The 27,629-nt window shown below is 51.0% G+C and overlaps 1 protein-coding gene and 1 non-coding gene across 2 annotated transcripts; both read left to right on the forward strand.

Annotated features, from left to right (window-relative positions):
• METTL3 (methyltransferase 3, N6-adenosine-methyltransferase complex catalytic subunit) lies at positions 1-23,650 on the forward strand. Its single transcript, XM_060256225.1, has 11 exons — positions 1-151; positions 3,281-3,483; positions 9,396-9,788; positions 11,338-11,513; positions 14,673-14,889; positions 16,210-16,397; positions 18,762-18,800; positions 18,898-19,006; positions 22,404-22,469; positions 22,597-22,709; positions 23,428-23,650. The coding sequence occupies exons 1-11, from the start codon at positions 58-60 to the stop codon at positions 23,537-23,539; spliced, it is 1,710 nt and encodes a 569-aa protein (XP_060112208.1). The 5' UTR covers positions 1-57; the 3' UTR covers positions 23,540-23,650.
• On the forward strand, positions 13,463-13,544 carry TRNAS-GCU (transfer RNA serine (anticodon GCU)). The gene has a single exon. It is a non-coding gene; the product is annotated as a tRNA-Ser (tRNA).
• Positions 23,651-27,629: the final 3,979 nt, after the last annotated feature.

Consider the following 27,629-nt stretch of genomic DNA (forward strand, 5'->3'; position numbering starts at 1 on the left):
CCGGTTTTTTTGTTCCGCCCCCCTTTCTGCTCAAACGGTTCCCGGCTCAGCGGGGCGATGTCGGACACATGGAGCTCGATCCAGGCTCACAAGAAGCAGCTCGACTCGCTGCGGGAGCGCCTGCAGCGGCGGCGAAAGCAGGAGCCTCTGGGTGAGGAAGCGGCAGACTGGGAGGCAGGAGCGGGCCAGAGGTTGGGGAGGGGGGCTGGGGGGCGATGAATGGGGGCCAGTAATGCAGAGGGGAGAAAGGAGCATTGGGGGGTCATCACACAAATCGAGCCTCCAGGTGCAGAGGCAGTATACCTCTCTGGATCAGTGTTCCCTATAAGCCAAGGGTGGCCAAACTTGCTTAACATAAGAGCCACATAGAATAAATGTCAGATGTTTGAAAGCCAAAAAGAAGGAAGGAAGGAAAATAGATGGGGGGAAAGAGAGAGGTGAAAAGAAAGCAACTATAAATGCATTCTCCAAGCCATCAGCTGGCTTGGCTTGGAGAAGTGATTTAAAAAGAGAAATGCCTTTTTCAAGCCAGTTGACCGGGCAGTGGGGGCTTCCAGAGGCACAAAATATGCGTGAAAGAGCCACGTGTGGCTCCCCAGCCACAGTTTGGCCACCCATGCTCTAAGCTGTGGAGTCTTGTGAGCAACAATTCCATTTTGTGAGCTACTGGAATAAAGTTGTGAGCACCCGGCAATAAAATCACGAGCTACTGCATCAATTACTTTGCTCATTTTTCCTGAGCTGAGACAACAATGTGTGAGGCTAAAAAACTGAGCTAGCTCACACTAACTCACCTTTCGAGGGAACGCTGCTCTGGATGCCTGCAAATGAAACCGCGGGGGAAACGAAACATCCCAATGAACTGAAAGCCTCGCCATGTAAGACCAAATGCAATCTTAACCCAGGGTTGAGGAACAGTACAGCAATTAACAGACTCTACGTTTATTGCCTTGTGGCACTCTCACCGTAATTCTCCCATTCTGACCTGTTTTACTGCCTTAGTCGTTGTCCGGCAAATGCTACCTGGACCAATCTTGGTGCTCTTTAGATTTGTCAATTTCAACATTTCCCCTATTGGATCCTAACTTTGTACTGCTTTGCATGCCCACCAGCTGTATGTAGCGCTGCTCGCTGTCCCCCATTTCATCATCTGACGAAGTGTGCGTGCGCACGGAAGCGTGCATTCTGAATAAAACTTGGTTGGTCTTAAAAGTGCTACTGAACGCCAGCTTTGTCCATATTATCTCAGTGTGGTTTTCAGTTTATCCGGATGCCTGAAAACAAAGGCAAGTGACTTTGGGCTGGGCTGGCACGGGGCTGCCTGCCGAATTCTTGAGATGTGACAAACTAGGGATGATGCTCAGCGACCTGACATGTCCAGTTATCTCCAGTGAGCTAAGTGGAACCTCCAGGATCCAAGACAGTATGCCTGTCAAAACAGAGCAAGAACATAAGAACATAAAAGAAGCCATGTTGGATCAGGCCAATGGCCCATCCAGTCCAACCCTCTATGTCACAAAGTGGCAAAAAAACCCAAGTGCCATCAGGAGGTCCACCAGTGGGGCCAGGACACTAGAAGCCCTCCCACTGTTGCCCCCTCCCCTCAAGCACCAAGAATACAGAGCATCACTTGCCCCAGACAGAGAGTTCCATCTATACCCTGTGGCTAATAGGCACCGATGGACCTCTGCTCCAGATGTTTATCCAATCCCCCCTTGAAGCTGTCTATGCTTGTAGCCGCCGCCGCTTCCTGTGGCAGTGAATTCCGTGTGTTAATCACCCTTTGGGTGAAGAAGTACTTCCTTTTTATCAGTTCTAACCTGACTGCTCAGCAATTTCATTGAATGTCCATGAGTTCTCGTATTGTGAGAAAGGAAGAAAAGTACTTCTTTCTCAGCCTTCTCTATCTTGTGCACAATCTTGTAAACCTCTCTCATGTCACCCCTCAGTCGACGTTTCTCCAAGCTAAAGAGCCCCAAGTGTTTTAACCTTTCTACATAGGGAAAAGAGAGCTCTGCTTCTGAATTCTGACTGGAAATAGGATGTCGGGCTAGAAAGTCCGTTGGTCCAGTCCTGCAGGACTCTTCTTACGAAATGATTGCGGGACTGAGAACGCCTGCCAAAGAAGCAAGAGGGGTTTAACAATGACACTGCCAACTTTGGGTTTGGAAATTCATGGAGACTGGGGAGGGGAGGGGTCAGTCTGGGATTGGTGTTCCCTCTAAGCTGAGTTAGCGTGAACTAGCTCACAGTTTTTTAGTTTCCACCTCACATATTTTTGTCTTAGCTCAGGAAAAATGGCCTCCGAGCAAACTAATTTATGCACTCGCTCACAACGTTAATGCCAGTAGCTCACAAAGTAGAATTTTTGCTCACAAGACTCCACAGCTTAGAGCAGCGGTGTCAAACATGCAGTCTGGGGGCCGAATCAGGGGCCCTGAGGAACTGACTGTCCTCTGCTTCCTTCTCCCTCTCTCTTGCTTCCTTCTGCATAACAGTTCGCTTTGCAAGGCTTGCTCAATTGCACAGGAGCTACAGAGCAAAACCTCTCTTTTCTCCATTGGCTGAGGCTCCTCCCTTGGGGAGGAAGAGCTTGTTTTTTTCCAGGCTCTCTCCATCGCACAGCAGAGCTACTGAGCCAAGCCTCTCTTCCTTCTGTTGGCTGAGGCTCCTCCCCCTCCTGGCCCCCTGGGGAAGGAAGAAAAAAGCTAGAGCTTCCTTGGCCCAATTCCCTAGATCCCATGGGAGAAATACAAAGAAAGCACCTTTAAGACCAACGAGTGCTAACGTTTAAAGCATATTTTAAGGCTGTTTCTTTTTTTAAAGAAAAAAAACCCCTATATTTAATTGTGTTTGTCTGTGTCCTTTATAAAGTTTATATCTCTGCTGCCTAATCTTAAACAGGTACACACGTGGCTCAGCCCGACATGGCCTGGCCCAACAAGGTCTCATTTATGTCAGATCCGGCCGTCATAACAAATGAGTTAGACACCCCTGGCTTAGAGGGAGGATTGCCTGAGATGGTCAGGATTTGGGCAGTAGAGGGACCTGGGCAGGGTCTAATGCCAGAGTCCACCCTCCAGAGCAGCCTTTTTCTCCAGGGGAAATGATCCCTGTCATCTGGAGATGAGTTGCAATTCCAAAACCTGGAGGTTGGCTGCCCCACCTTGGGAAAACAAGGTTGGTGGTTGGGCGGGGAGGGAAGATACAGCCAAGAACAAGGCATTTCCCTCCCCCTGTGAAAGCCCTCGCTGGTTCTCCTTCCCCTTCCTTCTTTCAGATCTCAGAAACCCGGAGTTGGCGCTTTCCCCTCCCTTCCGGAGCGACAGCCCGGTGCCTTCTTCGGCCACACCCAGCACCGCCACTGAGCCGGGGGACTTGGGGACCGACCCAGAGCTCGAGAAAAAGCTTCTCCACCACCTCTCGGACCTGGGACTGGCGCTGCCCACGGATGCCTTGTCCATCTGCCACGCCCTCTCCACGGTGAGGAAGCTGGGCAGAGATGCAGGCGGACATCTTCGGGTCCTTTGATCGTCTTGGGATGATGCGTTTCTTCTCGTGGGTCACATCCCGTTTGCTCAGATTCTTTGAGCACCCTTTGCAGAACCTGGGCTTTCTAACCGTTTAAAATGTTTATTGTTTGCTTCGTGTGCACCCCACCTTTCTCCCCAGTGGGAACCCAAGGCGTCTTGCATCGTTCTCCTCTCCTCTGTTTTATCCTCACCGGGGGTGGAATTCTAGCAGGAGCTCCTTTGCGTATTAGGCCAAACGTCCCTGATGTAGCCAATCCTCCGAAAGCTTAAGAACAAAAGGGAAGCCATGTTGGATCAGGCCAATGGCCCATCCAGTCCAACACTCTGTGTCACACAGTGGCCAAAAAAAACCCACCCAAGTGCCAACAGAAGGTTCACAATTGGGGCTAGGAGCCCTTCCACTTTGCCCACCCACCCTCCGCAAGCACCAAGAATATAGAGCATCACTGCCCCAGACAGAGAGTTCCAACAATACGCTGTGGCTAATAGCCACTGATGGACCTCTGCTCCATATGCTTATCCAATCCCGTCTTGAAGCTGGCTATGCTTGTAGCCGCCACCATCTCCTGCGGCAGTGAGTTCCACGTGTTAATCACCCTTTGGGTGAAGAAGTGCTTCCTTTTATCCGTTCTAACCCGACTGCTCAGCAATTTCATTGAATGCCCACGAGTTCTTGTATTGTGAGAAAGGGAGAAAAGGACTTCTTTCTCTACTTTCTCCATCCCATTCATAACCTTGTAAACCTCTATCATGTCACCTCTCAGTCGACATTTCTCCAAGCTTAAGAGCCCCAAGCGTTTTAACCTTTCTTCACAGTAAAAGTGTTCCAAACCTGTAATCATTCTAGTTGCCTTTTCCTGGACTTTTTTCAATGCTATAATATCCTTTTTGAGGTGCGGTGACCAGAATTGCACACAGTATTCCAAATGAGACCGCACCATCAATTTATACTGGGGCATCATGATACTGGCTGATGTGTTTTCAGTTCCCTTCCTAATAATTCCCAGCATGGCGTTGGCCTTTTTTATTGCAATCGCACACTGTCTTGACGTTTTCAGTGAGTTATCTACCACGACCCCAAGATCTCTCTCTTGGTCAGTCTCTGCCAGTTCACACCCCATCAGCTTGTATTTGTAGCTGGGGGTTTTGGCCCCAATGTGCTTCCAAGGCTCTTTTTTGTAAGCTCTTGGAGGATCGGCTACATGGGGGTGTGTGGCCTAATATGCAAAGGAGCCCCGGCTAGAATTCCATCTCTGATCCTCACAATGACCCTGTGAGGTAGGTTAGGCTGAGAAGGTGTGACTGGCCCACGGTCACCCAGTGAGCTTCCACGGCAGAGTGAGGATTCAAACCCGGGTTTCCCAGATTGCGGTCCAGCACTTTTAACCACTACGCCACACCAATACTCCCTCTGTGAGTAATAATTCTGATTTGTGAGCTACTGGCATTAAAAGTTGTGAGCTGCTGCATCGATTAGTTCGCTCTGGGGCTGTTTTTTTCCCTGAGCTAAGAGAAAAATGTGTGAGCTGGAGGCTGAAAAACGGTGAGCTAGCTCACACAAACTCGGCTTAGAGGGAACGCTGCAGCAAACTAAAATAGCAGTGTGTGGGGCAGGGCCGTAGCCAGAAAATCTTGGATGGAGAGGCCCAAGCGCTGAAAGTTCGGGTGAGGGGGCCGCCAGAGGGTGGGGAGGCGGGGCCACCGCAAAAAACACTCAGATGTCAATAGGAACCACTGTGGCCACCCACCTCCAGCCAGCTCCCCTGCTGCTCCTTCTTGTCTCTTACCTTGAAAACTTCTCCTACTCGCTTGTACCCCCTTTCCAACCCGCGGTGGCGGCCTCCTCCCCTCTCTACCCCTTCGCGCTACCCAATCCCCTGGGGCACGAAGGCTCCTGGAGAGAGATGCTCACCCCGGCGACCCCCAGCCGCTCTACCCCTCCAAGACGCCACCGGAAGCCCTGCAGGGGTCCCGCTCACCCTTCTACTGCCTCCTCTGGCTGCCCACCCTTTCCCGCGGATCCTAGAGGCCCTCCAATGGAGGGGCCCTACATAGGGAAGGGGGGGTCTCACCCAAAGGAGGGGCCACAGAGTGTTAAGGGGGGGGGTTGAATGGAGGGGCCATTCTCCTGGGCCTGGCATGGGGGGAGGAGCCCTGAGAAAGTTATAGAAATTATTTGGGTTTGTCTGCACGCCTGAGAGCCAGTGTAGTGTACTAGACAGCGGCGGACTAGGCCCCTAGGTAACCTGCGTCCAAATCCCCACTTCTGTTATGGCAGCTCTCTGGGTGACCATGGGCCTGTCACAAACTTTTCTCCCTTTCTGACAATACGAGAATTTCTGGGCATTCAATGAAATTGCTGAGCAGTCAGGTTAGAACGGATCAAAGGAAATCCTTCTTCACCCGAAGGGTGATTAACATGTGGAACTCACTGCCACAGGAGGTGGCGGCGGCTGCAAGCGTAGACAGCTTCAAGAGGGGATTGGATAAGCATATGGAGCAGAGGTCCATCAGTGGCTATTAGCCACAGCATATTGTTGGAACTCTCTGTCTGAGGCAATGATGCTCTGTATTCTTGTGCTTGGGTGGGGGCACAATGGAAGGGCTTCTAGCCCCACTTGTGGACCTCCTGATGGCACCTGGGTGTTTTTGGCCACTGTGTGACACAGAGTGTTGGACTGGATGGACCATTGGCCTGATCCAACATGGCTTCTCTTATGTTCTTATGTGACACAGAGTGTTGGACTGGATGGGCCATTGGCCTGATCCAACCTGGATTCTCTTATGTTCTTATGTGACACGGAGTGCTGGACTGGATGGGCCATTGGCCTGATCCAACATGGCTTCTCTTATGTTCTTATGTGACACAGAGTGTTGGACTGGATGGGCCATTGGCCTGATCCAACCTGGATTCTCTTATGTTCTTATGTGACACAGAGTGTTGGACTGGATGGGCCATTGGCCTGATCCAACCTGGATTCTCTTATGTTCTTATGTGACACAGAGTGTTGGACTGGATGGACCATTGGCCTGATCCAACATGGCTTCTCTTATGTTCTTATGTGACACAGAGTGTTGGACTGGATGGGCCATTGGCCTGATCCAACATGGCTTCTCTTATGTGACACAGAGTGTTGGACTGGATGGACCATTGGCCTGATCCAACATGGCTTCTCTTATGTGACACAGAGTGTTGGACTGGATGGGCCATTGGCCTGATCCAACATGGCTTCTCTTATGTGACACAGAGTGTTGGACTGGATGGACCATTGGCCTGATCCAACATGGCTTCTCTTATGTTCTTATGTGACACAGAATGTTGGACTGGATGGGCCGTTGGCCTGATCCAACCTGGATTCTCTTATGTTCTTATGTGACACAGAGTGTTGGACTGGATGGGCCATTGGCCTGATCCAACCTGGATTCTCTTCTTTCTTTTGTGACACAGAATGTTGGACTGGATGGGCCATTGGCCTCATCCAACCTGGATTCTCTTCTGTTCTTATGTGACACAGAGTGTTGGACTGGATGGGCCATTGGCCTGATCCAACATGGCTCCTCTTATGTTCTTAAACTCTCCTCCTGGCCCCCTCACGTGGCTCTTGTGAGAAAGTGGAGGAGGGGAGAACGATGGTCAATTTGGGGTAGTGGAAGAGCCAGTTTGGCGCAGTGGTGAAGAGTGGCAGGCTTTAATCTGGAGAGGGGGGGCCGGGGTGTCAGAGCCTGTAATGGAGGACGCTTGATCCCATAGCTCCAGCGCACAAAACCCGATCCTCTTAAACTACCCTGCTCACTACATTAAAAGGAACGGCAAACAAATGACAAAGGGCATAGGAAAGCAGTCCCCACAAGAACAGAGGGTACAGGCTCCCATTAAAACCCTTCTGGGCGAGGAAAATAAATCGGCAGCTCAGACAGTCGCAGGAAAAAGCAGGAAAAAAATGGCCGCCGAAACTGTGTCTAAGCAAACAGACAGGAGCTCCGAGCCCATAACAACCTCCACCCTTCAGAACTTGCTTAAAACGGTGCTCCAGGACACTGTCATTATTAAATATGCTGGAAGCAAAAAAGTAATACAGCCTCTTTCACAACAGATACCAGAGCTTTCCACATCTCTTAAAAAAAAACCCAGAATTTACAGCTGTAATCTGGAGAACGTGGTTTGATTCCCCACTCCTCCACATGCAGCCAGCTAGGTGGCCTTGGGTCAGTCAGAGGTTCTCTCAAGAGTAGTTCTCTCAGCCCCGCCTTACTCACAGGGTGCCTCTTGTGGGGAGAGGAAAGGAAGGAGATTGTAAGCCACTCTTGAGACTCCGAGTGAAGGGCGGGGTATAAATCCAGCTCTTCTTCTTCCTCTGCCTCCTCCTCTCCTCTGCCATTCAAAATTTCTCTCAGGCCCCATTCAGAGTCTAAAAACACTTGGCAAGCACCAGGAAAGGTGTTGGCAGGTGGCATGATATCCACGGACACCACAGGGGAAGCCTATGCTTCTCAGTATACCAAATTTTCTGTTTCCTGAGCCAGTTTGGTGTAGTGGTTAAGTGCACAGACTCTTATCTGGGAGAACCGTGTTTGATTCCCCACTCCTCCACTCGCACCTGCTGGAATGGCCTTGGGTCAGCCATAGCTCTCATGGGAGTTGTCCTTGAAAGGGCAGCTTCTGCGAGAGCTCTCTCTTGGTCTCACCCGCCTCACAGGGTGTCTATTGCAGGGGAGGAAGGTAAAGAAGATTGTGAGCTGCTCAGAGACTCTTAAGATTCAGAGTGGAGGGCAGGATATTGCTGAGCAGTCGGGTTAGAATGAATCAAAGGAAATCCTTCTTCACCCAAAGCGTGTTGAGCATGTGGAATTCACTGCCATAGGAGGTTGTGGCAGCTGCCAGTATAGACAGCTTCAAGAGGGGATTGGATAAACATCTGGAGCAGAGGTCCATCAGTGGCTATTAGCTACAGCATATAGATGGAACTCTCTGTCTGGGGCAAGTGATGCTCTGTATTCTTGGTGCTTGGGGAGGCAACAGTGGGAGAACGTCTAGTGTCTTGGCCCCACTGATGGACCTCCTGATGGTACCTGGGGGTCTTTTGGCCACTGTGTGACACAGAGTGTTGGACCGGATGGGCCATTGACCTGATCCAACATGGCTTCTCTTATGTTCTTATGTGACACAAAGTGCTGGACCGGATGGGCCATTGGCCTGATCCAACATGGCTTCTCTTATGTTCTTATGTGACACAGAGTGTTGGACCGGATGGGCCATTGGCCTGATCCAACATGGCTTCTCTTTTGTTCTTATGTGACACAGAGTGTTGGACTGGATGGGCCACTGGCCTGATCCAACATGGCTTCTCTTATGTTCTTATGTGACACAGAGTGTTGGACCGGATGGGCCATTGGCCTGATCCAACATGGCTTCTCTTATGTTCTTATGTGACACAGAGTGCTGGACTGGATGGGCCATTGACCTGATCCAACATGGCTTCTCTTATGTGACACAGAGTGTTGGACCGGATGGGCCATTGGCCTGATCTAACATGGCTTCTCTTTTGTTCTTATGTGACACAGAGTGTTGGACTGGAGGGGCCATTGGCCTGATCCAACATGGCTTCTCTTATGTTCTTATGTGACACAGAGTGTTGGACTGGATGGGCCACTGGCCTGATCCAACATGGCTTCTCTTTTGTTCTTATGTGACACAGAGTGTTGGACTGGATGGGCCAGTAGTCTGATCCAACATGGCTTCTCTTCTGTTCTTATATAAATCCAATATAAATCCAAGATCTTCTACTGGAAGGAGATGCCACATTATCCATTGGCTGGCAAAGTGGTCAATTTCCTTCCCACCCTGATTGTCTCTTCCCGCAGCCCGATGCCCCCGCCACGCAGCGGAGTGTGGAGAGCCTCCTGCAGAAATTCGCAGCCCAGGAACTCATCGAGGTGAAGCGGGGCCTCCTCCAGGAAGAAGACCAGCCCATGCTGGTCACTTACGCCGACCACTCCAAGCTCTCCGCCATGATGGGGGCCGTGGCCGAGAAGAAGGACCCGGCAGAAGGCATCGGGACCAGAGGGGCAAAACGGCGAGCAGAGCAGGAGGCCGGAACTCCCATCTCCGCGCAAGGGGCGGCCCCCTCAGCCTTGGCGTCTTCGGAGCTGCTCAAGGAGCCCCCCAAGAAATCCCGCAAGCAGGCCTCGGACCTGGACCTGGAGATCGAGAGCTTGCTGAGCCAGCAGTCCACAAAGGAGCAGCAGAGCAAGAAGGTGAGGAGGCCCTGGCCATCCGGGAGGGGCATGGGCTCAGTGTGGAAGCTGCACCTGGCTGATATGTCTGTTCCTGATGTCAGATGGCCAGGTGATTCTTGGAAGTTCCATTTTGTACCCTTAGGAAAGGCGTGTCAAACATGCGGTTCGAGGGCCGAATCAGGACCCCCAGAGGGCTCCTATCAGACCCCCGAGCAACTGCCTGTCCTCTGCTTCCTTCTCCCTATATCTTGCTTCCTTCGGCATCACAGTTTGCTTTGCAAGGTTTGCTCAATTGCACAGGAGCTGCAGAGCAAAACCTCTATTTTCTCCATTGGCTGAGGCTCCTCCCTTGGAGAGGAAGGGGCGGAGGCAGAGCTTATTTTTCCAGGTTGTCTCAGTCGTAAAGCAGAACTACTGAGTCAAGTCTCTCTTCCTTCTATTAACTGAGGCTCCCCACCGCAGTCCCCTGGGGAAGGAAGAAAAGAGCCACGACTTCCTTTGCCCAGTTCTGTGGATCCCACGTGCGAGATACAAAGAAGGCACCTTTAAGACCAACGAGTGCTAACGTTTTAAGCATGTTTTAATTGTGTTTGTCTGTGTCCTTTATAAAGTTTATAGCTCTGCTGCTTAATCTTTAATAGGTACACAGATGGCCCAACCGGACATGGCCTAGCCCAACAAGGTCTCAGTTATGTCAGATCCGGCCCTTCGACACCCCTGCTGCCTTAGAAGCTCATTGACTGATGAATTTTGAGCAGCAGAAGGCACTTAGTCCTTTCTTTTTAATGCAAGGGTTAAAAGGACTGAGACAACTTGTTCCAGTTGCTAGAGCGGTCTTAGGACCCTTATCACTGAGCAAAATGGCCAGAGTTTCTGAAGGATGGGCCGGGGGGGGGGGGAGGGGGATGATTGGTTGAATAAAGCAGGGGTGTCGAACTCATTGGTTATGAGGACCGGATCTGACATATATGAGACCTTGCTGAGCTGGGCCATGTCTGGTTGGGCCGGGCCATGTGTGTACCTATTCAAGATTTCCTTCCTTCTCCAGGGGACTGCGGGAGGGAGGAGCCTCAGCCGATAGAAGGAAGAGAGGCTTGGCTCAGTAGCTGTACTGTGCAATTGAGAGAGCCTGGCAAAGCAAGCTATTCCTCCTCCCCTTCCTCCCCAAGGGAGGAGCCTCAACCAATGGACAAAATAGAGGTTTTGCTCTGTAGCTCCTGTGCAATTGAGCAAACAAGCTGTTATGCAGGAGGAAACAAGATATATCGAGAAGGAAGCAGATGACAGCCAGTTGCTTGGGGGCCTGATAGAAGCATGTTCGACGCCCCTGGAATAAAGGCTTAATGTCGCAATCTCAAAACAATCTGCATTCTAGCAGAGTACGAAAAGACGTACCCGTCCTGTTCAGAGGCCCGAGGGGCAGACGCTTCGTGCTCAGCTGTCGCGGGATTTAGCCAGCTGTTCCGAGACGGAATTCTGCAACTCTCCGTCCATTAGGCTGTTAAAAGCCCCGGATTTTTTTGGCTTTGGCCGCACTCACCCAGGACGGGGTCTGCTTCCTTCTCAGGTGAGTCAGGAGATCCTGGAACTGCTCAACACCACCACAGCCAAGGAGCAGTCCATCGTGGAGAAGTTCCGCTCGCGGGGCCGCGCACAGGTGCAGGAGTTCTGCGACTACGGCACCAAGGAAGAGTGCATGAAAGCCAACGACGCCGAGCGGCCCTGCCGTAAGCTGCATTTCCGGTGAGTGCCTGGGAGGGAGATGGCTTCCAGCAGGACCTTCTGGGTGCAGATAGAGCAGGAACTGGGAACTCCCGATTGCGTGAGCCTGTTTGTGTCCAAGCAGCAGGACGATGCAATCACCATTAGTCCTTCACATCTTCAAGTACTTGAAGGGCTGTCCTATAGAGGATGGTGTGGAATTGTTTTCTGTGGCCCCAGAAGGTCAGACCAGAACCACTGGGTTGAAATTAAATCAAAAGAGTTTCCGGCTCAACATTAGGAAGAACTTCCTGACCGTCAGAGCGGTTCCTCAGTGGAACAGGCTTCCTCGGGAGGTGGTGGGCTCTCCTTCCTTGGAGGTTTTGAAACAGAGGCTAGATGGCCATCTGACAGCAATAAAGATCCTGTGAATTTAGGGGAAGGTATCTGTGAGTTTAGAGCGGTTCCTCAGTGGAACAGGCTTCCTCCTTGGGAGGTGGTGGGCTCTCTCCTTCCTTGGAGGTTTTGAAACAGAGGCTAGATGGCCATCTGACAGCATTGTGGATCCTGTGAATTTAGGGGAAGGTATTTGTGAGTTTAGAGCAGTTCCTCAGTGGAACAGGCTTCCTCCTTGGGAGGTGGTGGGCTCTCCTTCCTTGGAGGTTTTGAAACAGAGGCTAGATGGCCATCTGACAGCATTGTGGATCCTGTGAATTTAGGGGAAGGTATCTGTGAGTTTAGAGCGGTTCCTCAGTGGAACAGGCTTCCTCCTTGGGAGGTGGTGGGCTCTCCTTCCTTGAAGGTTTTGAAACAGAGGCTAGATGGCCATCTGACAGCAATGATGGTCCTGTGAATTTAGGGGGAGGTATTTGTGAGTAGTGACAGACTTCACATTTCTGGAATCCAAGATCACTGCAGAGGTGACTGTAGCCATGAAATTAAAAGACGTTTCCTCCTTGGGAGGACAGCTATGGCGAACCTGGGCAGTATAATAAAAAGTAGAGACATCACTCTGCCAACAAAAATCCATATAGTCAAAGCGATGGTATTCCCAGTAGTAATGTATGGCTGTGAGAGCTGGACCATAAGGAAGGCTAAGCACAGAAGAATAGATGCTTTTGAGATGTGGTGCTGGAGAAGACTCTTAAGAGTCCCTTGGACTGCAAGAAGATCAAATCAGTCGGTCCTAAGGGAAATCAACCCAGACTGTTCACTGGAAGGTCAGATGCTGAAGCAGAAGCTGCAATCCTTTGGCCACCAAATGAGAAGGGAGCACTCCCTGGAGAAGACCCTGATGCTAGGAAGGACAGAAGGCAAAAGAAGAAGGGGACAGCAAAAGATGAGATGGCTGGACAGCGTTACTGATGTAACAAACACGAATTTGAGCAGACTTCAGATGATGGCGGAAGACAGGAGGGCCTGGTGTGACTTGGTCCATGGCGTCGCAAAGAGTCGGACTCGGCTGTGTGACTGAACAGCAACAAAAATTTGTGAGTTTCCTGCATCGTGCAGGGGATTGGACAAGATGACCCCGGAGGTCCCTTCCAACTCTGCGATTCTACTTTGAAACTTGTATACCCCTCCCCAACAATTTGAAGTAGTCCAGTCCACTCTGATCCCACCTTCCAACCTTGTTCCATGGCACAGTGGGATAAGGTGGCCAGACTGAAGTTGGGAAATCCCTCAAGAGTTGGGGACAGAGCCTGCAGAGGACGGGGGCCGCAGGGAGGTACAATGCCATGGACTCCGTCTTCCAAACCAGCCATTTTCTCCAGGAGCGCTGATCTCTGTCCTCTGGAGACCAGTTGTAATTCCAGATCTCCAGTCCCCACCTGGAGGCTGACAACCCTACGTGGGGTGAGGCTCGAGTAATAAGACAGGAGTCATAAGCAGTGCTCCCTCCAAGCTTCGGAGTCTCGTAGGCAAATATCCTTCTTTGTGAGCTCCTGGCATTAAAGTTGTGAGTAAGCGATTTGGCTATGGCATAAATTGACGAGGTGGCCGAGCGGTTAAGGCGATGGACTGCTAATCTATTGCCCTCTGCACGCGTGGGTTCGAATCCCGCCTTCGTCGGTGCGTTTTGGGGGTCAGACGAGATGACCCTGGAGGTCCCTTCCCACTCTGTGATTCTATGAAATTAGTTTGCTCTGGGGACGTCCTTCCTGAGCTAAGACCAGAGCTTTTTTTGTAGCAGGAACTCCTTTGCCTGTTAGGCCACAACCCCCTGATGTAGCCGATCCTCCTGGAGCTTACTGCAGGACCTGTACAAAGAGCTCTGTAAGCTCTTGGAGGATTGGCTACATCAGGGGTGTGTGGCCTAATATGCAAAGGAGCCCCTGCTAGAATTCCAAGCTCTTGGAGGACTGGCTACATCAGGGGTGTGTGGCCTAATATGCAAAGGAGCTCCTGCTAGAATTCCAAGCTCTTGGAGGATTGGCTACATCAGGGGTGTGTGGCCTAATATGCAAAGGAGCCCCTGCTAGAATTCCAAGCTCTTGGAGGATTGGCTGCATCAGGGGGTGTGTGGCCTAATATGCAGAGGAGACCCTGCTAGAATTCCAAGCTCTTGGAGGACTGGCTACATCAGGGGTGTGTGGCCTAATATGCAAAGGAGCCCCTGCTAGAATTCCAAGCTCTTGGAGGACTGGCTACATCAGGGGTGTGTGGCCTAATATGCAAAGGAGCTCCTGCTAGAATTCCAAGCTCTTGGAGGATTGGCTGCATCAGGGATGTGTGGCCTAATATGCAAAGGAGCCGCTGCTAGAATTCCAAGCTCTTGGAGGATTGGCTACATCAGGGAGGTGTGGCCTAATATGCAAAGGAGCTCCTGCTATAAAAAAAGCCCTGGCTAAGAGAAAGATGTGTGAGCTGGAGGCTAAAAAACCTGTGAGCTAGCTCACGCTAACTCAGCTTAGAGGGAACGTTGGTTGTAGGGATGGGGGATCAGAAAGGCTGCCAATGCCAGCTGGGGGAGATTCCTGGAGATTTGGGGAGGGAACTCAGCAGAGCTGGGATCCTCTAGAACAGGGTTGGCCAAACGTGCTCAGCGTAAGAGCCACATAGAAGAAATGTCAGATGTTGGAGAGCCGCAAGACTCGAATGTCAGATGTTTGAGGGCAGGCAGGCAGGCAGGCATATAGATGGGGGAGGGAAGGAGAGGTGGGAAGGAAGCAACTTTAAAATCTACCTGCATTCTCCCAGCCGCATCATCAACAAGCACACCGACGAGTCTCTGGGCGACTGCTCTTTCCTCAACACGTGCTTCCACATGGACACCTGCAAATACGTGCACTACGAGATCGACGCCTGCACCGACCTGGACGCCCCCAGCGGGCGGGAGCTCAGCTCGGGCCAGGAGCTGGCCCTCCCCCAGGGCGTGGGGAGGGACCCCAGCGTGGACCGCCTCTTCCCCCCACAGGTACTTTGGGCGGGGGGGGATGCGCTGGTCATGCATGATGCCATCGAGCGACAACACATACGGGGTGGGGGCTAGGGATGCCAGCCTCCAGGTGGGACCTGGGAATCCCCCGGAATTCCGGCTTGCCTCCGGATTGCAGAGATTTCCCCGGAGAGAATAGGTCCAGAGGAGCTGGCCGTGTTTGTCCGTTGCCGCAGAATAGTAAAGAATCCAGCAGCACCTTTGAGACTAACAAATTTTATTCTCGCGTAAGCTTTCGTGAAACCGCACTGCAATGCGATGTGTTGATCTTAAAGGTTCTGCCGGGCTCTTTACTATCCTGGAGGAAACGGGTGCTTTGGAGGGGAGACTGCATGCCAGGGGTAGCCAAACTTGCTTAAAGCAAGAGCCGCATAGAATAACTGCCAGATGTTTGAGAGCAAGAAAACAAGTTGTGGGATCACAGTTGAGAAGCACTCCAAGAAACACAAAACGGAACTGTGCTATAAGGGCTACCATACTTTTACAATGAAAACAATTTTCAACAGAGCTCATTGTTGATTAATCATATGGCATGATTAATCGGCAATGAGCTCTGTTGAAAATTGTTTTTATTGTCTCTTATTGAAAATTATAATGTAAAAGTATGGTAGCCCTTATAGCACAGTTCTGTTTTGTGTTTCTTGAGACGTTTGAGAGCTGCAAACTCTCTGTGTATCCATTACGATCTCATCCTGTGTTTGGTGTTGTGATTAAGAGGAGTGGACTCTAATCTGTTTATATATGTGTGTGTGTGTGTCCTTTTTCTTCCATTATTATTATTGTTATTACTATTTTAATTTCTATTTGTTTATATAATTATTTTACTGCAGGCTTTTATATAAATCTTGTTAATGTTCTTCCTCTACTCATTTAAGATGGCTATACTTCTCTGCTCAATTATTTTTGTCGTGGTTATATATATATATTTATTTATCAGTTCTTCTTTGCTTATATTTTTGCATTCTTGTTTCCGGCATTGCTGTAACACCTTAAGATTAAATAAAGCTGCAGGTTTTAAAATAAGAAAAAGAGAGAGAAAGATTACCTGCTTGGTACCCCCTCCCCCAAAAAATAATCTGGAGACCCCGAGTTTGATTCCCCCCCTCATCCACACTCAGCTGCTGGTGTGACTGTGAGTCTGTCACGGTTCTCTCCGAGCTCTCTCAGCCCCGCCTATCTCACAGGGTGTCTCTCTCTCAGGGAGAGGAAGGGATGGCAAGCCGCTCTGAGACGGAGTGAAGGGCAGGGTAGAAATCCAGTCTCTTTCCTTTTTTCCCCCCTCCCCTGCTTTGGCGACAGTGGATTTGCTGCGACATTCGCTACCTGGATGTCAGCATCTTGGGCAAATTTGCCGTGGTGATGGCCGATCCGCCGTGGGACATCCACATGGAGCTGCCCTACGGGACACTGACAGACGACGAGATGAGGCGTCTCAACATCCCTGTGCTGCAGGACGAGGGCTTCCTCTTCCTCTGGGTCACTGGCCGGTAGGGGGAACGGAGGGGAAGCCGGATCTAATCTGACTCAGGAGACCGGGGTGGGGAGAGGGTTAACTGGCACAAGGGATTATGGGGAAGAGCTTCCAGGTCAGAGGTCATTGACTTCCAGGAGGGAACCATAGAGAAAGAAAGAGAGGGGCCGTCTTTTAGAGGCACATCCAGTCTGACATTGAACCAGTTTTCCATTTCAGGGCCCAATGCCAAGGATAGAGGGAACGGCCTTCCCCATAGAAGCGCTCAGGGACAGAGCTTCGTGGCCGATGGCGGCTTTTGGTTTTTACCTGCAGGTCAAGCGAATGTCACCCTCTGTCCTTTTCCTATCTTCAGCGCTGCATTTTCTAAAATATAAGAGAAGTGTCTCGTCAGGGCCCCAAGCAATAGTCCCTCTCATCTGTGGAGCCTTGGGAACAAAAATTCTATGTCGGGAGCTACTGACATTGAAGTTGTGAGCTACAGCATAAGTTCAGTTTGCTCTGGCGCCATTTTTCCTGCGCGATGACGAAAATGTGTGAGCTGGAGGCTAAGGAACTGTGAGCTAGCTCACACTAACTCAGCTGAGAGGGGACACTGGTCCAGAGCACCACCCTCTCTACGTGGGCCAGGGTCAACTCTAGAGGGAGACAGAAAGCAGGGAAGAGCTTGCGGCTCTTAGATCGGTAGGACGCCCCTATAGCAGCCGTTTGCCTGTAAGCTGTGGCTAACCTTTGAAGGGAAAATAGTCCCCTACTTGACAGTGAGTGGCCTGCAGGTATAGGATACTGTAAGTTCGAATCCCCACCTGGTCATGAAGCCGGCTCAGTTTCTCTCTCAGGATTGTTCTGAGAATAAAATGGAAGAAGAGAGAACTGGGTGCAGTGCCTTACTTGGAGGAAGGGTGTAGGATCAGGGGTGGCATTCTAGCAGACGCTCCTTTGCTTATTAGGCCACACCCTCCTGATGTAGCCAATCCTCCAAGAGCTTACAGGGCTCTTTTTTTTTTGTAAGCTCTCGGCGGATTGGCTACTTCAGGGGTGTGTGGCCTAATATGCAAAGGAGCTGCTGCTAGCATTCCACCCCTGGTAGGATAAATATCTTTATTTTTGCCCTGCCTTTCCCCTGCCAAGCAGGCCTTAGGGCAACTCACAGTATAAAATTTTGCAACAAGCCCGTCGTTTGAAAGGGCGGTGAAGTTGCTGTTGACTTCTGAGACCCTGTGGGGTTCTAAAGGCAAGAGATGTTCAGAGATGGGTTTGCCATGGCCTGCCTCTGCGTAGCAACCTTGGGTTTCCTCAGTGGCTTCCCTTCCAAATACTGATTCAGGCCAGCGCGGCTTAGCTTCCAAGATCCGATAAGATCAGGCTGGCCTCGGCCATCAAGGTCAGGGCTTAAAACACCTCTGCCACGCCAGAAACCACACCAAAACCCTCACCTGACATAGGACAAGTGAGTCTGTTCCCTGGCAGAAGTTCTGTCAGGGCCTCAGGTGTGAGGAAGGCAAGGCCGACCAGCTGGTCTCCCTCAGCCCTAGGGTTCCCAAGTCCAATTCAAGAAATATCTGGGGACTTTGGGGGTGGAGCCAGGAGACATTAGGGGTGGAGCCAAGATCAAGGCTGTGACAAGCATCATTGAACTCCAAAGGGAGTTCTGGCCATCACATTTAAAGGGACGGCACACTTTTCCAATTCCTTCCTTCCATAGGAAATAATGGATAGGGGCACCTTCTTTTGGGGCTCACAGAATTGGACCCCCTTGTCCAAACTTTTTGAAACTTGGGGGGTATTTTGGGGAGAGGCAGTAGATGCTATACTGAAAATTTGGTGCCTCTACCCCAAAAAACAGCCCCCCCAGAGCCCCAGATACCCGTGGATCAATTCTCCATGATATTCTATGGGAATGAATCTCCATAGGGAATAACAGAGTTCCCAGCAGACATTTCCCTCCCCTCCCCCCACTTTCTGATGACCTTGAAGTGGGGGGAGGGTCTCCAAACCGGGGGATCCCCTGCCCCCACCTGGGGATTGGCAACCCTACTCAGCCCTGACTGGAGCTCTTTGTCAGCTTCTGAGGAAAGGCGGAGGGACTTGGGGGTGTTCCGTTCTGGAGAAGAGGAGGTTGAGGGGGGACGTGATGGCTCTCTTGAAGTGTTTGAAGGGGTGTTCCTTAGAGGAGGGCAGGGAGCTGTTTCTGTTGGCAGCAGAGGAGGGGACTCGTAATAATGGGTTTAAATTAAGGGCTGGAATGTTTCGGCTGGATATTAGGGAAAGCTCTGGGATTCTGTGATAAGACAAATGCAATAGAGAAAGACGTTCTGAGGAGAAAATTCTACCGAGGACGGGTAGATTGACATCTGTCCGTTTTCTCATCATCCTCTAGGGCCATGGAGTTGGGCCGAGAGTGTCTCAACCTGTGGGGGTGAGTAAACCTTTCGGGGGGGGGGGACGGGTTGGGGGGTTTTGTGACTCCCTCGCCCCCTTCCTCTCGCCCAGTGTGACTCCTTGCTCCCCTCCAGGTACGAACGGGTGGATGAGATCATTTGGGTGAAAACGAACCAGCTGCAACGCATCATCCGGACGGGGCGCACGGGCCACTGGTTGAACCACGGCAAGGAGCACTGCTTGGTAACCGGGGTGGGGGTGGGGAAGGGGGCCGGGGAGGATACGGAATGTAACGGGAAGCTTACAGGAGTCTCAGACTGACCTTTTGAACATATGAAGCTGCCTTATACTGAATCAGACCCTGGGTCAATCAAAGTCAGTATTGTCTACTCAGACTGGCAGTGGCTCTCCAGGGTCTCAAGCTGAGGTTTTTCACGCCTATTTGCCTGGACCCTTTTTAGTTGGAAATGCCGGGGATAGAACCTGGGACCTTCTGCTTACCAAGCAGATGCTCTACCACTGAGCCACCGTCCCTCCCCTGACTGGCAGCGGCTCTCCAGGGTCTCGAGCTGAGGCTTTTCACGCCTACTTGCCTGGACCCTTTTTAGTTGGAGATGCCAGGGATTGAACCTGGGACCTTCTGCTTCCCAAGCAGATGCTCTACCCACTGAGCCACCGTCCCTCCCCTGTTATATGATTATTTATGTTATTTATTTATTTTATTACACTTATATCCCGCCCGCTCCTGACGGGCTCAGGGCGGCTAACAGCAATTAAAATGACAAAGAATTAAATCATAACAATAAAATCACAATAAAATCCTAAAAAAAAAAAAATCTCAAACGTATGCAGTTTTAATCCCTAGATGGCGTTATTGTTAGTTCTTGATTAGAGCTCTTTACTATGATGTTATTAGATGTTGTTTAGCGCATTTCGATTCTGTTTGGATTGGGGTAGGGGATCAGTGCTGTGGGGTGATGGGGTACCGGTTGCCTCCATTAGATGTTAAAAGCCTGTTTAAACGGTATTTTTTGCAGGCCCTGCGGAATTGTGGCAAGTCCTGCAGGGCCCTGATGTTTTCAGGGAGAGCATTCCAGAAGGTAGGGGGCGGCCACTGAAAAGGCTCTCGTTCTAGTGGTGGACAGCTGGACATCCTTTGGCCCAGGAATCATCAAGAGATTTTGTGGACTTGATCGTAGTGCTCTCTGGGGCTCATATGGGGGAAGGCGGTCCCAGAGGTAAACAGTGTGCACTTCAGTCAGTTGCTTGTTGTGGAACTGACTGGGGTGGAAATCTGTTCAGCATTTCAAACGAAAAGGGCAAGTTACCAGGCCTTATGGAGGAAAGCACCACACCCCTCTGCTTTTCCTACTGGCTGTCAGAAGCCCTGTTCTAGTTGCTGGATTTCTATGGTAGAACATCGTGGTAGCCAGGCAGCAGCATTTGGTAGAATAAGAGGACATAAGAACATTGTGCCAGGGGTTGGACTAGATGACCCTGGAGGTCCCCTCCAACTCTATGATTCTAGGAACATAAGAGAAGCCATGTTGGATCAGGCCAGTGGCCCATCCAGTCCAACACTCTGTGTCACATAAGAACATAAGAGAAGCCATGTTGGATCAGGCCAGAGGCCCATCCAGTCCAGCACTCTGTGTCACATAAGAACATAAGAGAAGCCACGTTGGATCAGGCCAATGGCCCATCCAGTCCAGCACTCTGTGTCACATAAGAACATAAGAGAAGCCATGTTGGATCAGGCCAATGGCCCATCCAGTCCAGCACTCTGTGTCACATAAGAACATAAGAGAGGCCCTGTTGGATCAGGCCAGAGGCCCATCCAGTCCAACACTCTGTGTCACATAAGAACAAAAGAGAGGCCCTGTTGGATCAGGCCAGAGGCCCATCCAGTCCAACACTCTGTGTCACATAAGAACATAAGAGAGGCCCTGTTGGATCAGGCCAGAGGCCCATCCAGTCCAACACTCTGTGTCACATAAGAACATAAGAGAGGCCCTGTTGGATCAGGCCAGAGGCCCATCCAGTCCAACACTCTGTGTCACATAAGAACATAAGAGAGGCCCTGTTGGATCAGGCCAGAGGCCCATCCAGTCCAACACTCTGTGTCACAGAAGAACATAAGAGAAGCCACGTTGGATCAGGCCAGTGGCCCATCCAGTCCAACACTCTGTGTCACATAAGAACATAAGAGAGGCCCTGTTGGATCAGGCCAGAGGCCCATCCAGTCCAACACTCTGTGTCACATAAGAACATAAGAGAGGCCCTGTTGGATCAGGCCAGAGGCCCATCCAGTCCAACACTCTGTGTCACAGAAGAACATAAGAGAAGCCACGTTGGATCAGGCCAGTGGCCCATCCAGTCCAACACTCTGTGTCACAGAAGAACATAAGAGAAGCCATGTTGGATCAGGCCAGAGGCCCATCCAGTCCAACACTCTGGACTTCGTTGGTGGTTTCACAGCCAAATCCAAACCAGGGCGGACCCTGCTTAGCTTCCCAAATTAGGCTAGCCTGGGCCATTTGGGTCAGGGCAGTCTCCATTGCGGGGTGACATTTGAGCTTGAAGTCTTCTGCTATCTTGCGATTGGCCCTTTCTTGTGATTGGCGGTGCCCGATACGTAATCTCCAAATCCCAGATGTGTCCATAAACTCGACAAATTTGGGGACATTTGAGCTGAACAGGTTAACACTTGCATAGGAGTGAAAGCAATCGTTGTGGAGTAAGATTGTTTCCCCTGTAATGGTCTAAACGCACCTTGTATAACAGCCCTTATTTCGGATGCGTTCTCTTCTGTGGGTGAGAATCAGAGATGTCTCTTATGACAGTGCTTGTCTATTTAAAAAATAAATAAACGATCTGCTGCTTACTTAATGTGGAACATGTGGAATTCACTGCCGCAGGAGGCGGTGGCGGCTACAAGCATAGCCAGCTTCAAGAGGGGGTTGGATAAACATCTGGAGCAGAGGTCCATCAGTGGCTATTAGCCATTGTGCGTGTGTGTGTGTATATATATACATTGGCCACTGTGTGATCTAAAGTGTTGGACTGGATGGGCCATTGGCCTGATTCAACATGGCTTCTCTTATGTTCTTATGTGATACAGAGTGTTGGACTGGATGGGCCATTGGCCTGGTCCAACGTGGCTTCTCTTAGTCCCCTGTGCAGGCACCGGTCGTTTCCAACTCTGGGGTGACTTCGCATCATGACATTTTCACGGCAGACTTTTTTGCGGGGTGGTTTGCCATTGCCTTCCCCAGTCATCTACACTTTCCCCCCAGCAAGCTGGGGACTCATTTTACTGACCTCGGAAGGATGGAAAGCTGAGTCGACCTGGAGCCGGCTACCTGAGCCCAACCTCCCCCGGGATCGAACTCGGGTCGTGAGCAGAGAGCTCGGACTGCAGTACTGCAGCTTTACCACTCTGCGCCATGGGGCTGTTTTTGGGTAGCTCATACCCTACCACCAATTTTGTTGGTCTTTAATGTGCTTTTTTTTTTGTTAGTCTTCAAGGTGGACTCTTTTACTCTTCAACTGATTAAAAAGTTGGGTTTTTTAACCATCTGAGTGATGAGACCCTGCAGCCCTAGGCTCTGTCCATATGTCGTCTTTGTCTCCTGCACAGGTCGGGGTGAAAGGGAACCCCCAGGGCTTCAACCGAGGCCTGGACTGCGACGTCATCGTGGCGGAGGTGAGGCTTGGGTGTCCAACTAGCCCCTCTGGTGCCCCCTGCTGGTTCCACCCGGACTGGCGTCCTGCTCCTTCCAAACCCCCCTCTTCCTTCTTTTCCGTGAAACCGTGCCTCTTCTCCTCTTTAGGTTCGCTCCACCAGCCACAAGCCGGACGAGATCTACGGCATGATTGAGCGCCTCTCGCCCGGGACGCGCAAGATCGAGCTCTTTGGACGGCCCCACAACGTCCAGCCCAATTGGTGAGCGCCCTTTGGCCCCCGGAGCCCGTGATTGACGAGCCAGAGAGACAGGAAATCTGCACTACTCCCAAAGCAGCTTTCCCTCGATAGACCCTGCAAGTCTGTTTTCCTCCTCACAGTTGGCCAGATGATTGGCTTGTCTAGCTCCCCTCTCTCGACTCTTCAAAAGACTGGACTATCCTGGGGGACTACCAGTGTTCCCTCTGAGCTGAGTTAGTGTGAGCCAGCTCAGGTTTTTTTGCCTCCAACTCACACATTTTTGACTCAGCTCAGGAAAAATGGACCCCCCAAGCAAACAAATTGATGCCGTAGCTCACAATTTTAATGTGGGGGCAAGGGCAAGGGTAGAATTCTAGCAGGAGCGCCTTAGCACATTAGACCACATCTCCATGATGTAGCCAATCCTCCAAGAGCTTACAAAAAAGAGCCCTGTAAGCTCTTGGAGGATTGGCTACATCAGGGGGTGTGGCCTAATATGCAAAGGCGCTCCTGCTAGAATTCCACCCCTGCCTAAGAGCTTCCTGAAGCCACCTGTTTGGGGAGGAACACACTGCGTTGGACTTTTGATCTGATCCACTGGGATTCTTTTCCCAGCGGCAGGGCAAAAATGTTTTCCAAACAGTATTCTTCTCCTGCTTGGAGAGCGCCCGCACGCCAGGTAACTGTTTCCTCGTAAGGCGTGGTCCCTTCTCCTCTAATTGTCCCCTGTCCTTTCCAGGATCACCCTTGGCAACCAGCTGGACGGAATTCACCTGCTGGACCCTGATGTGGTGGCTCAATTCAAGCAACGCTACCCAGACGGCATCATCTCAAAGCCCAAAAACATGTAGCAGAGGCGGGGGCTCAGTCCCATGGACCAAGGACTGTTTCTTTGGAGACGGAATGTTTGCGTGTATTCTGATATTTAGTTTTTTTTAATAAAAAGGGATACTTTTTCCTTAGCTGGAGAAAAGCATCAGTGAAGACCCAGCTCTGGGCCTACGGGAAAGAGAGACTCTTCCCTCAATAACAGAAGAATGTAAGAGAAGCCATGTTGGATCAGGCCAATGGCCCATCCAGTCCAACGCTCTGTGGCCAAAGAAATTAGGTGCCATCAGAAGGTCCACCAGTGAGGCTAGAACTCCAGAAGCCCTCACACTCTTGGCCCCCACGCAAGAATACAGCGCATCACTGCCCCAGACATAAAAACAGGAGAGAAGCCATGTTGGATCAAGCCAATGGCCCATCTAGTCCAACACTCTGGTGTCACACAGTGGCCAAAATAATTAGGTGCCATCAGAAGGTCCACCAGTGGGGTCAGAACTCCAGAAGCCCTCACACTTTTGCCCCCTCAGCACCAAGAATACAGAGCATCACTGCCTCATACATAAGAACAGAAGAGAAGCCATGTTGGATCTGGCCAATGGCCCATCCAGTCCAATACTCTGTGTCACATAAGAACAGAAGAGGAGCCATGTTGGATCAGGCCAAAGGCCCATCCAGTCCAACATTCTGTGTCACATAAGATCAGAGAAGCCATGTTGGATCAGGCCAATGGCCCATCCAGTCCAACACTCTGTATCACATAAGAACAGAAGAGAAGCCATGTTGGATCAGGCCAATGGCCCATCCAGTCCAATACTCTGTGTCACATAAGAGAAGTCATGTTGGATCAGGCCAATGGCCCATCCAGTCCAACATTCTGTGTCACATAAGAGGAGCCATGTTGGATCAGGCCAAAGGCCCATCCAGTCCAACATTCTGTGTCACATAAGATCAGAGAAGCCATGTTGGATCAGGCCAGAGGCCCATCCAGTCCAACACTGTGTCACACAGTGGCCAAATCTGTTCATCGCATCAGGGGAGCTCTTTTCTCTGCATCTCGCGGGAGTGAAAAGCTGGACTTGCCGCGAAGGTTTCTCTTATTGGGCGAAGAGTCATCCTCTGGGTTACACCTCCTGTTTGCTCCGAGGCGGAGTTTATGCAAATTAAACTGATCCCTAACAGAAACGGTAGGAGGTGGACAGTCCAGCTCCTTCTTGTAGGCCCCAAAGAGAGTGGGGAAAAGGAGCTGGCTAAGCAAGCGTGGGTGGAACAGGAGCAGGGCTTTCTGATGGGAGTGGGAGGTCTGCCTCCAACCAGCCCTTTTAGGAATCAATTTAATTTGCAGAGAAGAAGAATTGCAGATTTATACACTGCTCTTCTCTCTGAATCAAGAGACTCAGAGCTGCTTACAACCTCCTTTATCTTCCTCCCCCACAACAGACACCCTGTGAGGTGGGTGGGGCTGAGAGAGCTCTTACAGCAGCTGCCCTTTCAAGGACAACCTCTGCCAGAGCTATGGCTGACCCAAGGCCATCCCAGCCGCTGCAAGGGGAAGAGGGGGGAAGCAAACTCTGTTCTTCCAGATTAGAGTCCGCACACTTAACCACTACACCAAATTGGCTCAGTTTAGGTGACGAGAGAAGTTCATTCACTCCTCATTCTGAAGGAGAATTTTAATGCATGATGGAGAATAAAGCCTGAGAAATTTCTAGCACTGTGGGTGAGACACAGCTAGCCTTTCACTCAATCTCAATCCATTCCCCTCCATACTGGAGTCCCAATCCACAATGCGCTGAAGAAGACTGCAGATTGCCCTTCTCTCTGAATCAGAGACCCAGAGTGGCTTACAATCTCCTAGATCTTCTCCCCCCCACAACAGACACCCTGTGAGGCAGTGGGGCTGAGAGAACTCTCCCAGAAGCTGCCCTTTCAAGGACAATGTTTGCCAGAGCTATGGCTAACCCCCAGATTCAAATTCAGCTTCAGTCGGCTCAGTTTAAGCCATCCACCCACAGCCACATTATGAGAATGTGTAGATATGCCCTTGGTAGCCGAGGTTGTCTTTTCTTCCCTCTGCTCATCGCTTGGGAGCCCCGTGGCACGGAGCAGTAAGCCACAGTACTGCAGTCCAAGCTCTGCTCATGAGATCCTGGCAGAACAACTGGGTGCTTGCACAGGGGGACTAACTTTACCTTAAAATAAATATATATTGCATAAACCCTGCCTTCAAACAAGTAGGCCAATGCAAAAGGGATACAGCAGAAAAAAAGGACCAATTCAATACAGTTGTCCTTGAAAGGGCAGCTTCTGCGAGAGACCTCTCAGCCCCACCCACCTCACAGGGTGTCTGTTGTGGGGGGGGAGGAAGGGAAAGGAGATTGTGAGCCACTCTGAGACTCTCTGGAGTGGAGGGTGCGATCCAGTATCTTCATCTACCTCACAGGGTGTCTGTTATGAGGGGAGAAGATATAGGAGTTGTCCTTGAAAGGGCAGCTGCTGTGAGAGCCCTCTCAGCCCCACCTACCTCACAGGGTGTCTGTTGTGGGGGAGGAAGGTGAAGGAGATTGTGAGCCGCTCTGAGACTCTGAAATTCAGAGCGGAGTGCAGGATATAAATCCAGTGTCATTATTATTATTATTATTACTACATTGTAATATATAATGAAATGATTATACAATTCATGGACCCCTGTGCTAGCGGACTCGAATCTAGCTGCCTGATTCAGAGTGAAGTGGTTACCCTCTGAAGCTAGCCTCCTACATATGCAAGGTGTCAGGGAAGGCAACAGTTGGAAGGGGGTGGAGGGACTTGCATCTGCCAGCTTCAACTGACTCCTCTAACTCAGTTGTAAAAAGGTAAAGGTAGTCCCCTGTGCAAGCACCAGTCGTTTCCGACTCTGGGGTGGCATTGCTTTCACGTTTTCACGGCAACTTTTTACATACGGGGTGGTTTTGCCATTGCCTTCCCCGGTCATCTACGCTTCCCCCCCAGCAAGCTGGGTCCTCATTTGACCGACCTCGGAAGGATGGAAGGCTGAGTGAACCTGGAGCTGTCTACCTGAACCAGCTTCCGCTGGGATCGAACTCAGGTCATGAGCAGAGGGCTCTGACTGCAGTACTGCAGCATTGCCACTCTGCGCCACGGGGCTCTTTAACTCAGTTGTAGGCCCCACCTATGTTACGGAGCAGAGTGGTCGCTGTTCTCTGCCTTTTCCTTCTGCTGCACTGCAGTATTTATTTCAATCCACCAATTCCTTTCTGGACGGGTACCAGGGATTGAATCAGGGACTTTTTGAACACAAAGCATATGCTCTGCCCTCCCCACCCCCCAGTCATGGTTTATGGTAGTCTGGTCCAGTAGCAGTGACTCTATCCAACTCCAGTGCTTCACCCATATGAAGCTGCTTTATACTGAAGCAGGCCCACGGCCCATCAGGGTCCTACCAAATTGACCGCCGCTCTCTAGTGCAGGGGTGTCAAGCTCATTTGCGGTGAGGGCCAGATTTTTTCCTTGTTGGGCTGGGCCATGTGTGTCATAAAATGTAATGCCAGGCCAGGGAGATAGAAACTTTATAAAGGACACAGACAAGCGCACGCGCTGAGCCTAATCCACTTTGCTGGCTCGCTGAGCGTCAACCAACAGAAGGGAGAGAGGCTTGGCTCAGTAGCCCCGCTGTGCGATTGAGAGAGCCTGGCAAAGCTAGCTCTCCTTTCCCCCCATTTCCTCCCTGTGTGATTGAGCAAGTCTGGCAAAGCAAGCGGTGATGCAAAAGGAAGCAGGTGACAGCGAGTAGCTCACCGGTCTGATAGGAGCCCTCTGGGGGTCTGATTTAGCCCCCCAGGCTGCATGTTTGAACCCCTGCTCTAGTGTCTCAGGTCAAGTCTTTCATATCACTTACTGTCTGGTCCTTTTAAAAAAAAAAACTAGAGATGCCGGGGATCAAACCTGGGGGCTTCTATATGCAAAGCAGAGGCTCTTTCATTCAGCCATGGCCCTCTCCCTGAGCCGCCAACCCGCAGCAGAGTGCCTTCAAAATGGAAGCCACGCTTGATACCCAGTTCTCCGTCCCCGCCGTATTTTTGCAAAGGGCTCCGTCATTCCCCCGCTGACCTCAAG

The sequence above is a fragment of the Heteronotia binoei genome, chromosome 15 (genome assembly GCF_032191835.1).
Source record: "Heteronotia binoei isolate CCM8104 ecotype False Entrance Well chromosome 15, APGP_CSIRO_Hbin_v1, whole genome shotgun sequence".
NCBI classification, from domain to species: Eukaryota; Metazoa; Chordata; class Lepidosauria; order Squamata; family Gekkonidae; genus Heteronotia; species Heteronotia binoei.

Coding starts and splice junctions, on each gene's coding strand:
- METTL3 (XM_060256225.1), top strand. CDS start 58: ATGTCGGACACATGGAGCTCGATCCAGGCTCACAAGAAGCAGCTCGAC. Junction 18,801..18,897: donor GAGTGTCTCAACCTGTGGGG/GTGAGTAAACCT, acceptor GCTCCCCTCCAG/GTACGAACGGGTGGATGAGA. Junction 19,007..22,403: donor ACGGCAAGGAGCACTGCTTG/GTAACCGGGGTG, acceptor TCTCCTGCACAG/GTCGGGGTGAAAGGGAACCC.